We start from the raw sequence: 16613 nt of genomic DNA, 5'->3' as shown, positions 1-16613 counted from the left end.
CTGTGAGTTCATTTCTCATGTGTTTGGTGGGGAAGAAGTGTCAGTGTTACACTATAATTGTTTATATACAGAGTTGTAGTATAATTGCAATCTGTATTTTGAAATTACCTTTTGTTTTTAATAGCTATTACAATGATTAACTGATTTAAAGTCATTAATAGTAAAAAAGATTTGTTAGATTTCTTAAAGAGCCAGAAACTCATGGATCTTTGATCATTAAAAATATATTTGCTAATACTTTATTCGTAAGTCAAAATGTTAAAGAAAACACTTTTAAAACCTTTTAGTATTGATAATTCTGAACAAAATTGGGAGTTTTAAAATGAAATCCCATGTGGAATCACCCATCTTTATTAGTTATTCATGTTTGTCATTCTTAATTGAAAATACTCCTTTATTAATAAATAGCATTACTACTGTGTTTTGGACATATTTTCTTATTTTTGCTTAGTATAATGCATTGCAAAAGAATCTGTTAAAGATGCTTTTGATAAATAGAGGATTGTTATTTGGAAAATACTTTTTTTCTAGAAAACTAAAATTATTGAATGTATTTTATCTTCTAGTTTGAAAATCTGTCAAGCATATTGAAGCTTCCTGGTAAAAAGACGTTTAATAATATGGATAGAGATTTTTTAGAAAAGAGAAAAAAGGATCTAAATGCATATTTGCAGGTAAGTCCTTGTTTATTATTACTCATGGATTTTTATTTTAATATAGCGTATAGATATAGTAGATTTTTCTTTATTAAGTAATGTTTTAATATAATAGTGGAATAGAATACCACCTTTGAGTAGCGTCCAATGTGACATGCAGTCTGCTCAGTAATTTATCAACATTATTTCTCTGTTTATTGACGAAGAAGTTTTCTAGACACTGAGTGATCAGGATTTTGTGTGTTCAGGGTTAGACGCATACACCTATCTTTTCTACATTACTGTAAAGTCTAGGTGTTTGATGGTACACCAAACAGTTTAATGTTTCCAATTCAGTGGATAGTAGCTCTTCAAGGTGTATCCAAAGCTAGCAGATTTTCATTCCTGATAAATGCTTCCTATGGTCCATAATGAGTCTAAGGCTTCTAAAATTGTAGGATAGTTCAAGAGAGGAATAGATTCAAGGGACTGTTTCTGACATGTAGTATTTTAGATTTACAGATTTCTGTCATGAAATAACAAAATTTGTCTCACAAGTTACTTACCTCATGAGCTGTTAGGACTCCCCGAAGTAACTTTGTTTTAGACATGGGTACCCAGATGCCAGATATAATAATGATACTACATTATAGTTCTTTATTCCAATGAATAATTTGCAAAGGTTTACTAGTAGACCCAGCCTCAGCCCAGGTATATAATGTTCTATTATTTAGATCCCCACTCCATCCTCTAGAACAAGGATCAGCAAATGGCAGACTGCAGACCAAATCTAGCTCACCACATGTTTTATTAAGTTTTATTAGAAAACAGCTATCCATTTAGTTTATTATCGTCTGTTACTGCTTTTACATTACTACAGCAGAGTTGAGTAGTTTCAGCAAACACAGTGGGCCACAAACCTGAAATAATTACTATATGAACCTTTATGAAAGGTTTACTGACCCTGCCTTAGTATTTCGTGAAACTTAGCTAATGCTATACTGGATATTTTGTTGGGAAAGTTTCTCTCTCTCTTACACATTTATAAAAGCATTTATAAGTTCAATTTGGTTTATTTATAACCATAATTGTAATTCCATGGTATTATTATTTCCTGAAAGGATAGTGAAAACATATAATCTCTTACTATTTACCTTTGTCTTCTGACTTAAAACTGAACATCAGAAATGAGTGGTATGACTCTTGTCAAACATTTTGATTTTTTTAATATACTAGCTTCAATTGTGTAAAAATCTATATCAATTATTAGATATAGAAGATAACTACCTTCTTCCAAGTCTGGCTCCTTAAATGAATCTTTTAAAAGTGGCTGTACCGTATATATTGTATCTAATGAACTCAATGTATGTCAAAACCTTCCACTGAAGGAACTAAGTAGTAGGTTATGTCATTAACAGTTGTGAAGACCGTATTTTGTTTTCGTGCTTCTTTATGATGCTTCAGAGTTTTTATTTGGATTATTTTATGTACTTTCTATTAATATTAACATTAGAATTAGAATGTGAATAACATAATAGTTTACTGTTGTGGATCTTTATAGTATAAACTGTAAAGCCTGAAAATGGACTACTGGAGTCTCCCCTTATCCATGGTTTTGCTTTCTGTGGTTTGTTATCTATGGCCAGCTGTGGTCTAGAAGCAGAGATCGTCCTTCTGACGGATTGTCAGAAGGTCATTAGTAGCCTGATACTATGTCACACGCATATTGTCATTCACTTCACCTCATCTAATCATGTAGGCATTTTATCATCTCTTACCATCACAAAAAGGATGGAGACAGTAAGATATTTTGAGAGAGAGACCACATTCACACAACTTTTGTTAGAGTTTATTAAAATTGTTCTATTTTTAGCTGTTGGTAATCTCTTACTGTGCCTGATTTATAAGTTAAACTTTATCACAGGTATGGAGAGGGAGGACTACTGTGGTAAATCCATTCGGACAGCTTTGACATTAGATGCACTGAAAGTCAAAAATAGCACAATGAGAAAAATAGACACCAAACTGTTAATGATAATAGAATTGTTGATGACTTTATTTATAAACTGTATAATTGTGTTTTTTAAAGCACAGAATTAAAATTCTGTATATTCTTAACTTTCTAGCAGATAAAATTATAGACAGGAGTAAATTTCCAGTACTATATCAATATAAGATACCATTTTTTTCCTGTTAGTTACTACTAACTCCTGAAATGATGAAAGCATCCCCAGCTTTGGCTCACTATGTGTATGATTTCCTTGAGAACAAAGCCTACAGTAAAGGGAAAGGGGATTTTGCTCGCAAGGTAAGCAGACTATTACACTGGTTTTCTTTATAGGTCCGTTTTCATACTTTCTTTTTAAATAAAACAAAATAAATTTGTATATGTATGTTTTAAAACCAGAAAATTTTCTTAAATACTTCATGGCATGTTTATCTTCTATGCATTAGTAAACTTACTATTGATAGGTATTCCTAATAAGTATAAACTCCTGTTTTTACATGTAGATTAAAGTCTAACAGGAGCTTGAAAAAAAGAAAAAAGATTTTTTGAAATAATGCAATAAGGAAGGTTTACCTGAGATAGGTCACAAGCTTTTCAATAACTTGAGAAGGAACTTTTACTGGGAGGAAATGTCTTATACATGGAATAAGGGTAAGAAAAAATGTTAAATAGTTTATGTTCCCGAAAGTATTTATGTCCCTTGAGTGAAAACGTTATTATTTTAAATGCCTTTCAAAGAATATGAGCTGTACACTTGGAATTAGATGGTAGGTTAAGACAATAAATGACTACCGAAATTGGGCAAGATTGTTTAGTAGGTGAGAATACAGACTTTGGAATTAGTCTTTGGTTTAACTCCTTACTCTCCCATTTACTAGCTATGACTTGGAATATGTTACTTCACCTTTTGGTCCTTTAGTTTTCTCAAGTAATGAAGACGTTCTCATTTTGAAGCGTTGTACGAATCAAATGTGATACTCCTTGTGTTATAGCACCTGGTACATCAGTAACCTCGGAATGAATGTTGGTTCTTAGTAGTAGTAGTGGCAGTAATAACAGGAGAAGTCACAGCACTCGGGAAAGCTGGGTGAATAATGTGCAGGAACTCTATATACTCTTGCAACTTTTTAGAAGTCTCAGATTATTTCAAAATGAAAAACAAAACAAAACCCACAACCTCCCTGCCACTCCTTCCCCCCACCCCCACCGAAAAGACTCTTTTTTTTTTTTAGAAGATGAAGAAATTGGTACAAAATAAGTAAAAATTAAGCATCAGAACTTTTATGATTTCTCTAGGGTGTTGGGTCTTAATGTCCAAGTGGATGTTAAGATTTTTAAGTGGAGTGTTATAATAACAAGCTCCATATTATGTACCTTACAATGTCGGAAGGAGGGGATGTGGTGGGATTGTCATTGTATTTCATGATTGACATGATTGAGTGGAAATTTCAACTCTGAATAGTTTTATTGTCAGTAGAGATTCCTTCTAGTGTTCCGTCTTTTTGATGTTTACCTTATATGCTCTCTTAAGATTGTATCAATTTTAAGATAAACTAATGAATTGATGACAGTTTTTTTGAGATAAAAGAAACATTACATCAGATCTACCCAATTCTTTTAAAAATTTTTTTTTATTTTATTTTTAAGAGAGAATGAGACAGGGGTGCCTGGGTGGCTCAGTCAGTTGAGCGGCCGACTTCAGCCCAGGTCATGATCTCGTGGTCCGTGGGTTCGAGCCCCACGTCGGGCTCTGTGCTGACAGCTCGGAGCCTGGAGCCTGTTTCGGATTCTGTGTCTCCCTCTCTCTGACCCTCCCCCGTTCATGCTTTGTCTCTCTCTGTCTCAAAAATAAATAAACGTTAAAAAAAAAAAAAAAAAAAAAGAGAGAATGAGACAGAGACTGAGTGCGAGCAGGGGAGGGGCAGAGAGAGAGGGAGACAAAGAATCTGAGTCTCCAGGCTCTGACAGCAGAGAGCCAGACGTGGGGCTCGAACCCACAGACCGTGAGATCATGACCTGAGCTGAAGTGAGACACTCAACCGACTGAGCCCCCCAAGCTCCCCTACCCAATTCTTTTTTATCAATCATAGTAGCGTCTGTGTGTGTGTGTGTGTGTGTGTGTGTGTGTTTGTTTGTGTAAAGCACATATATGTTTGTATATCCAAACAGCTATGTGTCACTTTTTAAAAATATTACTACTGGAGTTTAAAGATCCTTCCAAATCATTTCTGGAAATCCTTAGTAACATACATTTTTGATAAATCATGTTGGTAATTACCAAGTTCATCTTGACCTCTTTTAGATTGGCAAAATAATTTTATGCATGTCAAGAATTAGAGGTTTTTCAGCTACATATCCTTTTTGGCTAAATTATAATTTAATATTTTTTCCTTAATTATATTTCACTGGACATTAAATAGCTATTAGAGAAAATCATCTGCAAGCATTTTATCCGTGGCTCTCAGAGCTTGAGAAATAATACATTATAACACATTAACTTGGTCACACAATTTGTCTAGCCTTGCAAGACATGCAGGCGATTCCTAGGAAGAGATAAGTAACAGTCTTCCTTTATGCACACAGTTATCTTTCTTCCAGTTTATTTTATTTTATTTTTTATTTGTATGTTATTTATTTATTTATTTATTTATTTATTTATAACATTTATTTATTGTTGAGAGACAGAGAGAGAGTGTGAGCAGGGGAGGGCAGAGAGAGAGGGAGACACAGAATCTGAAGCAGTTTCCAGGCTGTGAGCTGTCAGCACAGAGCCCGATGTAGGGCTCAAACCCATAAACCACGAGATCATGACCTGAGCGGAAGTTGAACGCTTAACCGACTGAGCCACCCAGGCTTCCCTATTTTTATTTTAGAAAGAGATAGCATGAGCCACGGAGAGGGGAGAATCTCAAGCAGGCTCCATGCTCAGTGCAGAACCTGACACAAAGCTTAATCCCACAACCCTGAGATCACAACCCAAGCTGAAATCAAGAGTCAGATGCTCAACCGACTGAGCCACCCAAGCACCCCTCTATCCAGTTTTACATCATGGTATGAGGCATTTTAAGCTATAGTTAGGGATCTAAATTTAAGTTAAAATTAATTTGTGTTGTTACTGATACACATATCTGAAGTGATAATGAATAGGCAACATTTTTGGTAAGTCAGGATACGTGTACATTTATGATGGCAATCCATAATTCACTCCTCTGCTTGGTAATTTACACATTTGTTTGTTTGTTTGTTTGTTTGTTTAAGCATGTTTTAAGAGATATCCTGTTTTTGGAAACCTTGTCATAAGTGATGGACTCTGTTTTTATGCTTCTAAAATTCTGGTTTTTTTCAGGATTAGGCATCAGAATCATTTGTGGAGGTTTTTCCATCCCCCTAGTTTATCCATTCCGCACCCCCAACACAGATGCTTGGACTTTACCCTCAGAAATTAAAAAGCAAAAAGGAAGAAGGATAGAAAAATAAATGGATTCTGTAGGTCAAGGATGGTGCACAGGCAACTATTTATAATTATTAACTAACTCATGATATAGATTTAGGTTCTGTCTTTTAAAAGAGTATCAGTGATAGTTTAGTGTTAAGATAGCATGAGGCTACATATATAAGACCACACAATTTTACAGACAAGGGCACATGCACAGAGTGAGTTTCATCTTTTTATCCTTTTTACCTCTGTATCTGTGTACCAGTGGTAGTGTTTTTCAAATCCTTCTTCATCTTTGATTTTTGTCCTTTGGTTCTCCTCTGACTTGTTCTTTGTGACAGTGTCCCTCCTGAATGTTACATATTCCATCAAGCATATCTGTAGCGCTATTGGCTCAGTTTAATCCAAGGAGTAACTAAAAACTCCCAGTTATTTTACAGTTCTCTTGAAATTCACTTTTTGCTGTTGTTTATTAATAGTACTTATTTTATATTTTCTAGTTTTTCTTAATGAAAAAATCATGAAAACGTTAGAGTAAAGGAATTTTGTCTTCTTGAACTCATCTCTTAACATTGTGCTGTGTTCCTGAAGCAATGGAGTTCGTTTTTTCTTTTTCTTTTTCTTTTTCTTTTTCTTTTTCTTTTTCTTTTTCTTTTTTTTTCAGGGAACATAATTTGTTTCTGCAATAGTTTTCATGCAACTCACATTTTCTGGAAAATATTCTTTAGTTTTTTGTATGACTTTGGTTTTCTGTCCCTTTTTTCTTTTTTGTTTCTATTAAAAATCTCAGTACCATATGTAGGCTATTTTGGTTTCTAGATATTTCTCCCTTTCTTAATTGAAATTATCTAACATTTGTACAATCAGAATGTCAATTTTAATGCTTCCTAGCCCTCTGGAGATTATTCCTTTTTATGTTCCTCATCACATTTTCTTTTATACTTCTTCTATTCTGTCTTACTAAAGGATTCCATGTTCCCTGTATAGATTTAAACATTATGTAATGTAATCTAAAACTTATTTAAAAAAAAAAGATCTTAGTTGTTAATTACTTGAGCTTTCTGCTTATTTTATCTAATTGTTTATTTTTCAGTGTTTCCTCAAAATGTCTATGTTATTGTTGCCTTGAATTGTAGCTGAAGTACATTGTGGCTAATTCCATTTGCGTTAATTTCTCTTTGGGAATTTTTTTTTTTTTTCAGGATTTCCTTAATAAGGCAGCCAAACTTAGTATCTCTAACAGTGTATTTTATTTTTATATAAGTGAAAGCTTATATTTTCTAGCAATAGCCTCATCATCCCCAAGCTTTTAATCATATTTGTGTGTGAAAATACAGCTTTAAGACCATACATTTTGAAGACAACAGTTCTGTACTTTTAAAATACAATGAGATATTATAGACTAGAAAATGATTGCATTCTTCTTGTGTATTGATTCTGTTTTTCCCACACTTCTCAGTTAAGTAACAAATCTGATAAAATGAAGTCATGGTATGATATCTTTTCCCCTTAGATGGACACTTTTGTAAATCCACTTCGAAATTCTATGAGGAATGTTTCAAATGCAGTTAAATCCCTCCCTGATAGCTTGGCAGAGGGAATGACTAAAATGTCAGACAACATGGGCAAAATGTCAGAAAGATTAGGCCAAGACATAAAGCAATCATTTTTCAAGGTAAGAAGATGTTTTCAGTAATACCTACAGCAAACTATTTTTAAGTTAACTAAGATTTATTGAGCTCCTGCTTAGATTTACCTTATTTCTTTTCAGAAGTCCACAGCCTTCTAGACATATAGTCTTATAAATAATAAAAAAAACTAAAGAGAATAAATTCTTATCAGAAATGGTTACTCTACAATCCAGTCATTCCTCAAGCTCTGCTGTGGTAGAATTGTAAAAGCCAGTGATGTTAACATTATTTATACTGTTATATTCTATTATGCCGTTTTTATTTTATGATGCTATTAAATTCTAAAACAAAGCAAGTAAGCGCTATTGTGCAAATTAGCTATGTTAGTATTCATCAGGAAACATAAAGCCTAATTTCTCCTGATTCACATGATCAAGTGGCTAGATCAGAGGGAGGAAAAATCTCACAGTCCTCTATCTCTGAGCCCATAACTTATTTTTATATACCAGTGAGTGGTATTAGAGTTTCCTAGGAAACTTTTTCATTACATTAGCAAATACAGGTAGCAGACCAAATAGGTTGTTACTTTCTCATTTATACTTTTTATTATTTTGACCTACTTGTTTAAGGTTATGATCAAGACTATAAAAGAAAGGATGTAACTATTAGAGTTTTCTATTTGTTAGATCATGTGTCAGATCTAACTAAATATCTATCATATATATGCGTATGTATGTATATTTAAGTAACAGAAATTCATTAAGAGACAACTCCTAAAATAATGTGTATCTCAATCCATACTTTTCTATTTATTCTCATACTTTCTCTGATGCTTTATCTTTGTTTCTAATCATGGGAACATAACGCTAACACTGAAAATGAGGATTTTCCAGTGCCATTCTTGCTGATAACTACCCATATGACTTTGTACAGAACTCACTGAGCTTTTCCAGGTCCCTTTTCCTTACTAGTAACATGAAGGGGTTATAGGTAATCTTGATGATTCCTGTCATGCTGACAAATGATAATTTGTCCATTTTCCCCATAACTTATATTATCTAACAACAGGTTAATTCATTTTTTAAGCTTGTTAATATACTGTTAAGCTCCCTATGGTAAAAGAAAGAAGATTGGAATTTTGTTCCCTGGCTGTGCTACGAACATTTGGTTTTTAAATCATTTAACCTTTCTTAGCTTTAATTTCTTCTAAAAAGTATAGGAGTTTGACTAAATAATCTCCCCTTCCAACTCAAAAGTCCATTTTTTCTTTTAAAGGAAAAAATATCTTTTGGTAAAGAAGTAATCACACTTTAACATTTGGTTTCTAATTGTAGATTATTAATACTTTTTAATAGTATGTAAATTTCGCTTATGTATTGTCCCCAAAATAAAATTAAACACTATTATTATGCTTAGTGCTCATTTTGATTGATTATTGTATTGTGTTCTTTCACTGTCTTCTTTAGTGTGTTTACTTTGTTGTTTTTTGTTTTTGTTTTTGTTTTTAAACGTTAGGTGCCTCCTTTAATTCCGAAGACTGATTCAGATCCTGAACATTGTCGGGTCTCAGCTCAACTTGATGATACTGTGAGTTAATTTTGTTTTTGGTAGTACTCAACTGTAATTGAAATCATACTTGGCAAATCTTTTTAACTTTTTAACAAAGTATAATATGTATATCTATCAGTAATGTGTATATATTGTATGTGTTAAGTTTGATGATTTCTTACAAACTGAACATGTCCATGTAATCACTCTAAACAAGAAACAGAATGTTAATACCCCAGAAAGCCCCTAATGCTCTCTTCCTGTCACTATCCTCTCCCCACCAAGGATAATCACTATCCTGACTTCTACCCTGCTTTTATACTTTATATAAATGAAACAGTAAGGTATGTACTCCTTTAAGTCTGGCTTATTTTGCTCAACATTGTGATATTCTTCCATGTTGTTTTGTGTGATTGTAGTTTCTTCATTCTTGTCGACCTACAGTATTCCATTTTGTAAATATAATTTATTTGTTGTATTATGAGTAGTACTCCTATGGACATTCTTGTACATGTCATTTGATTAAAAAATTAAGTACACATTTCTGTTGGGTCTATACCCAGGAATGGAATTGCTTGGTTAGAGGGTATTCATAGATTCAGTTTTAATAGATACTGTCAAATAGTTTTCCACAGTGTCCGTGCTGCTTACACTGCTACCAGCAATGCATGAGAATTTCAATGCTCCATAGCCTGCCAACAGTCAATATGTTACGTCTTTTAAATTTTAGCCACTCGGGTTGTCTCATGTGGGTTTCCATTTCTCTGATGACTGTTGAAATGTTGAACCTTTTTGCATATGTTTATTGGCCATTTGGGTGTCTTGTCTTGTGTGTCTAGCTCTTTCCTCTGTTTTCTGTTGGCTTGGCTGTCTTTGTCTTTTTGATTAACAAGAGTGCTTTATATAATCTGAATAGTGGTTCTTTGTTAGATATAAGTATTTGTGTATTGTGAATATCTTCTGATTTGTGTCCTGTTGTGTAATGTATATATATAATCTGTGCCTACTGAAAGGTCACAGAGATCACCTATGATTTTCTTTAAAAATATTTTTTATTTTATCATGGAAAAATTTAGATTCCCCATTCATCTAGGATTGATTTTTGTGTATGGAATGAGGGTAGGGGTCCAGTTGACCCAGGCACCATTTAATGAGAAGGCCCTCTTTTCCCATGTGTCCTATATTTCTCCCTTGTGACAAATCAGATTATCATATATGTTTGAGTCTGGGCTTTGTATTCTGTTTTCTTAGGCAGATTTATTTTCAAGTTACAATTACCTCCCTTCAGTTTCACATTGAAATTCTTACAATAAACTGTATTAAAGATAATCTATTATTTGCTTTTTAAAATTCATTTTAGAATGTTTTGTTACGATTTATGCTGGTATAATATCCAAAACATCATACCTTCTGTTAGAGGTTTTTACAATTTAGGTATTTATTAGAATTACCATGTTGTTCCAAACTTGTGAGTATACTTGATTAGAGACTAGAGCAATATTTATTTTACCTCAGGAGTGAAATTGGTCTCTTTCCCCACCAGCCATGCCCCTCACCAACCTCAGCCACCCCTTGTTTGGTTTAGCTATGAGTTTTCAACATGTGAAAGGAAAGGTGCACTAAGAAAATGTTGACAGCATGACAGTGAAAAATATATAACTCATGGAATTTCCTAAAGATTTAAGTTACAACATGGATGAGGAAATAATTAGAGTATGTTGGTGATGAAAGTATTATAAAATTACTGGCATTTATATGCAGTTTTATTATAGTTCTAAATCTTTGCTTTGTATGTATTTTTGGAATCAAAACATTCTAGTTGCATTTACTTTTTACCTTTTTTTAAACTTTTTTTAACTTTTTTCTAGTTGTCTTTACTTTTACCTTTATTTTTATACCATTAATTGCATATTCCCATAACAAAAGTGTACAGATTTTTACTTGTTAAAAGTTAAAATTTTAGAAATGTAGTGAAATACGCCTTTTGTAGTATTAACTTAGCTATATACTGGATTTTATTTCAGCTTCTTAAAATACCTAAATACAGACAACTCACTAACAAAGGAAAACATGTTATTTTGTGTAGATTGTGTTTTGTTCTATTAAATAAGGAGAAATGTTGAGAATATTTTGTTCTCTTGTAAAAGATGCTCCAGAAAATAGGCAAAGGGAATAGCATTTACCTTATCAGACTAGTACAGACTCTACTAAAAGTAAAAGAGCCAAATTTTCTCTTCCCAGGACTTCATAGATTCACTTTAAGAAGTTTTTTTCTCTACCACCGTGGAATTGTAGGGTTGTGAAATTTTATATTGTGTCAAAATGACTGTTAAAAACATATATTTTATTTTATTTTTTCAATATATGAAGTTTATTGTCAAATTGGTTTCCATACAACACCCAGTGCTCATCCCAAAAGGTGCCCTCCTCAATACCCATCACCCACCCTCCCCTCCCTCCCACCCCCCATCAACCCTCAGTTTGTTCTCAGTTTTTAAGAGTCTCTTATGATTTGGCTCTCTCCCACTCTAACCTCTTTTTTTTTTTTTTTTTTTCCGTCCCCTCCCCCATGGGTTTCTGTTACCTTTCTCAGGATCCACATAAGAGTGAAACCATATGGTATCTGTCTTTCTCTGTATGGCTTATTTCACTTAGCATCACACTCTCCAGTTCCATCCACGTTGCTACAAAGGGCCATATTTCATTCTTTCTCATTGCCACGTAGTACTCCATTGTGTATATAAACCACAATTTTTTTATCCATTCATCAGTTGATGGACATTTAGGCTTTTTCCATAATTTGGCTATTAAAAACATATATTTTAAAAATTAGACTGAAATGTTAGATTATGAAGACTATAATACAACTTGTTCTCTGATGTCTGAAATAGTGGCAATAATTTTGTAAAAGCAGCAGAAGTAGCCATTCATAATAGATAGGTAACTCAAACATTTTTTTATTTCTTCCCATATTTTGTCAGGTGGATGACAATATTCCACTTAGAGTAATGCTGCTTCTTATGGATGAAGTGTTTGACTTAAAAGAGAGGAATCAGTGGTTGCGAAGGAATATCAAAAACCTACTTCAGCAGCTTATTAGAGCCACTTATGGTGATACTATTAACAGGTACCAGGGTTTTTTGTTTTTTTCTCTTTTTTTTTTTTTTTTTTTTTTTCATCCCTTAGAACTGTTCTTACTTAGCTTTTAAACTTGTACTTCTGGAAGTAGATTGCTCAACTTTTATAGGAGAATTTTCATCTCTGGGCCTTTTATGATCATTAAAACAGCCTGGTGTTTTTACAGATAATTTACATACAAACTAAGTTGCTTACTCCATGAAAGTAGTGTTTCCTTATTTTATATATTTTCTAAAATTTTCACCCTACTCATTTAAATTTCCTTACTTTCAGAAAAATAGTTGACCATGTCGATTGGATGACCTCACCTGAGCAAGTAGCGGACTTAGTGAAACGTTTCAGGTATATCTTAAGACACAGTCACTTCTTTCAGGTAGTACAGTGTTTAGCATTGTTATCACTAATTAACTTACACTGCTTTTCTTTTCTTTGTTTTCTTCCTTTTTGATGAACAAAAAAGACTTGTAAGAATTATAATAAACATTTGTTCCATGGACGCTTTGATCTGTTTCTTTAAAACCAGAATTGAAACAAGTGTTATAGAATAATCTTTAAGATACTGGTTACATTTTATCATAGTAATGTGACTTGAAAATAATTGAAATCCTTGATTTTAAATGAAAATTAAAAAAAAATATGTACATCTCTGGCTCTGGACTTATTAGTAACTATTTGAACCTCTGAAAAGAATATAAATCAAGAGCAGTAGTACTCCAGTTCATATGTTCATCCTACACAAATACCCTGCGCCTCTCCTCTGTGCCTAGTAATTTGCCAGTCATCAGGACTGAGATAAAATACAGTCCCTTTAAGGAAAGCATGGCATAATCCAGAAATGAACCTCTTTTCTAAAAGTGAAAGATAAGGCATATTCATGGCATCATGTACTTTGAAGTAACAGAAGCAAGAAAGGAGCTGTCAATATTGAACCTTAATTATTTGCTTGGCACCTACTGCTTTATGTACACTTTCTGATTTTTATCCTATTTTATGAGATACGAATTTTTGTCTCCATTTTTTATTATGTGGAAACTGAGGATTAGAGAAGTTCAGCGGCTTGTCCAAAGGCTCACATGCTGTAAAGTAGGGAACAGCAAATTTCTTTAATCTGAAGCTGAGTTTCTCCTCCCTACCCCACACTGTTTCCAAAAGTCTGACCACCTGCTATGGCACATGTACGTTCCATTTCAGGGTAGGGTAGTGATGTTTACTCTGGAGCACTGATTCCCAGCCTTGGCTGCATGTTGGAATCACTTGGAGAGCTTTAAAAAATAGTGATGTTTGGGTCCCATCTTAGGAGCCTAACTTACTAATTGATCCAGTAGAAGGCCTAAACATTAAGATTTTAAAGCTCCCATGTGTTTCTCATGTTCAGTCAAAGTTAAGAAAAACTGCTCTGGGAAGTCTGTCTCCCTCAGCCCAAATTCCCAGGTGGAACCTTAGGTATTGTGCTCAGTTCCTATCTTTGGCCTGTGAATTGGAGAATAGAAATCAGACACACCAAGTGAGGGAGAATAGGGTGTGAATGTGAAAGGAATGTTGTAAAAAGGCTAGCTGTAAGTGTGTGTGCAGGATTGGTTCAAACTGGCTAAGTTATAGGGGCACCAAGGGAGATTAACTATCAGGTATCCAAATTCAAGCTATCATGAGGTTGTATTTGGATAAGATTTCATTCTCATTGAGATCAGAGGCCTACTTTGAGTTTAAATGTAGTCGCCTATATATTCCATTTTGCTATCTTTATCACTTGTTAATGTTTGTAAGTTATTCTAGGGCAGAATTCATCTGTTACTTTTCCAATGTATATCCCTTTACACTTAAAATTGAACCCTGCTCTTAGTTACTATTTGTTGAATATCATACATCTATAAAATTTCATAATGTTTCCACTTTCTGTTAACATTTGTGTCTTCTGTAGAAAATTGGAATAATTGTGCTAACTTGTATCATTTGAAAATGAAAGTTTTTACAAGATTTATTTGATTTTCTTAAATAGAGATGCCTTTTGGCCAAATGGCATTTTAGCAGAGACTGTTCCATGCAGAGATAAAGCTATTCGAATGAGAACAAGAGTTGCAGGAAAAACTAAATTACTTTCAATTATGCCAGGTGAGTGAACATGTTTGATAAAAATCTTATTAATTTGTAGTTCTTCTGAATTTTTGGCATTGAGCATGCTGGTTTAGCTGCCTTTTGATTATAGTAACTACCAGTTAATGACTTGCCGTATATCAGCTATTGTGCTACGCATTTCTCATGTATTCTTTACTAATTCTCATAACAGTATTAAGAAGCTAGGCACTGTTAACATCACAGCTTTCTGTGGGTGGAAACAGCAGCTCAAAGAGGTTAAAGAAGCTACCCCAGGTTCAGAGCTAGTATAATAAGTGACTGTTCAGCTTCTGCTCTGTGCTCAGCAACTGGAAAAGCCACTACTTTCAGTCATGAAAAACAGTGGTGCTTTTAACCACTTCATTTGCTACCTTGAACCATTTTGAGAATAAAGTTGATGATAAATATCCTGTGTAACAGATGAAAGGGCTAATAAAAGAACATGAAATGTGAGGTTTCCAGGAAGAATATTTGTCCTACTTCAGAGAAAAAACAAATTCTTTCAGAGATTCCTTTTACATAGTAACAACTGTTTGGTCCATTAATCTCTATTAAAACATGATTCCAAAGAAAGTATACATAGTGGCATTCTGTTCTAATTTGCATTACTTTAGAACACTGCTATCTCACTAACTTAGACTCACTTTGTCCCCATTTTGACTTCTCTCAACAAGAGAGCCTATGTCCTATGAAAAGCAGTTTTGTGTGACTGGATGGATGTTTGCTTCCTTCTTTAGTTACGAATATCTTTGAAAATACTTAGATATTTCTTCTCCACATTTTAATTATGAATATAGAGAATGGAGAAGGAGTATTTGTGAAGTTCTTTAACATCATTTAAGGTTTTTTTTCTCTTTGTTTTTCTTTAAAACTATATTTTCATCATAGATTTAAAAATCTCTCTTCCATCGGTTAAGTTGGAGGTCTGCCAAATGGTTATTAATTCTGCCTTATAGATTATACTATTGCATTTGGAGAAAAAAAAACAAATCATAGAAATAACATCTTAGGAAAATAGAAATAAACAATAGCTTAGGATGAAATATTATTTAATGTACTATTTATTAGTAAACCAGTTGTGCTGTAGACTGAATTACATAGCTGAAAGAAACTTTATTGCATTTGTTCAGTAAATATTTATTAAGAGCGTATCATGTGCCACACTTTCTTTGCATGAATCTCTGCCTTCTTGGAGCTTGCATTCTGTTAGGGAGACACAGGCAGAAGGCAGAGCAATAGAGAAAAGCCAGAATGTGAGCTCTTGGTGAATGCTGAGGAGACCAGTAGTCTGGTGAGTTGCTGTTGTGAGAGGAGAGGACACTTGTGTGAGGACTCGACGGAAGTGAGGGAAAATACAAAGCTGTATGTTTTTATATATACATAATCCCTTACCTGTTTTTAGTACATTCATAAGCCATTTGCTTTAAATTGTATAGTACTCCTACTTAGAGACATACTTTTTGGAAGTTGTATGTTTCTTTTGAAAACAATTACATAGCATTTACTGCTATTGGGGTCCTGATTATAAATCATTAAGGATAATCATACATATTCCCTTACTCAGATATCTGTAATAACTTCACGTTGCCTAGGAGTAAACTCCAAACTTGGCTCACTCTGGTAGCCACAGCACTTTTTTCCATTCTTCCCTCCACTTTTTTTTTTTTTTTTCCAAAGAATCTTAAAATTTAGCTGAATTGTAGCGCTCCCATTTTTCGAACCTGCCTTGTTTTTTCCACTTAGGGCTCATTTGCTCATTGCTCTCTCCACCAAAGGTAAACCATCATCTGTTTGTGCCTGTCAACATCCCGCTCAGGTAGCAAAGTCTACCTCACTCGTCACTTCCACAAAGAGAGCCTTTCCTTGTTGTGTACCATGTGAAATTCTCCCCTCTGTAAACATCTTCATACTTATGGTATTTTCATGGCACTTTGACCATTGCAAGTTTTTTGAGATCAGTAATCAGCTTTCGTACATCATTTCCTTATAGTATTTCTCACTGTGCATTAGATACATTAAGACTATTTGTACAGTGTTTAAGACTTTGTGGATTACTTTTCACATTATTTCATTAAAGTTCTCTAAATTCTTACAGTTATAAGAGT

General features: G+C 33.6%; 1 protein-coding gene across 5 annotated transcripts in view; it reads left to right on the top strand.

Moving 5' to 3' along the window:
• The window catches only part of SNX13 (sorting nexin 13), a 135605-nt gene that overhangs the window by 115097 nt on the left and 3895 nt on the right, over window positions 1-16613 (top strand). For 3 of the 5 annotated variants that reach the window (XM_060632622.3, XM_060632625.3, XM_078441588.2), the window contains 7 exons: window positions 567-674; window positions 2833-2943; window positions 7593-7754; window positions 9226-9297; window positions 12240-12385; window positions 12670-12738; window positions 14393-14505. In XM_060632622.3, the coding sequence (XP_060488605.2) occupies window positions 567-674; window positions 2833-2943; window positions 7593-7754; window positions 9226-9297; window positions 12240-12385; window positions 12670-12738; window positions 14393-14505 (781 nt within the window). Of the gene's footprint in view, window positions 1-566; window positions 675-2832; window positions 2944-7592; window positions 7755-9225; window positions 9298-12239; window positions 12386-12669; window positions 12770-14392; window positions 14506-16613 lie in introns of all 5 variants that reach the window. The other 2 variants (XR_013553464.2, XM_078441586.2) reach the window with 2 other exon arrangements.

Source organism: Panthera onca, chromosome A2 (assembly GCF_046562875.1).
Source record: "Panthera onca isolate mPanOnc1 chromosome A2, mPanOnc1 haplotype 2, whole genome shotgun sequence".
Classification (NCBI taxonomy): Eukaryota; Metazoa; Chordata; class Mammalia; order Carnivora; family Felidae; genus Panthera; species Panthera onca.
The sequence above is the reverse complement of the archived record's forward strand: the minus strand, read 5'-3'. Positions and strand labels throughout refer to the sequence as shown.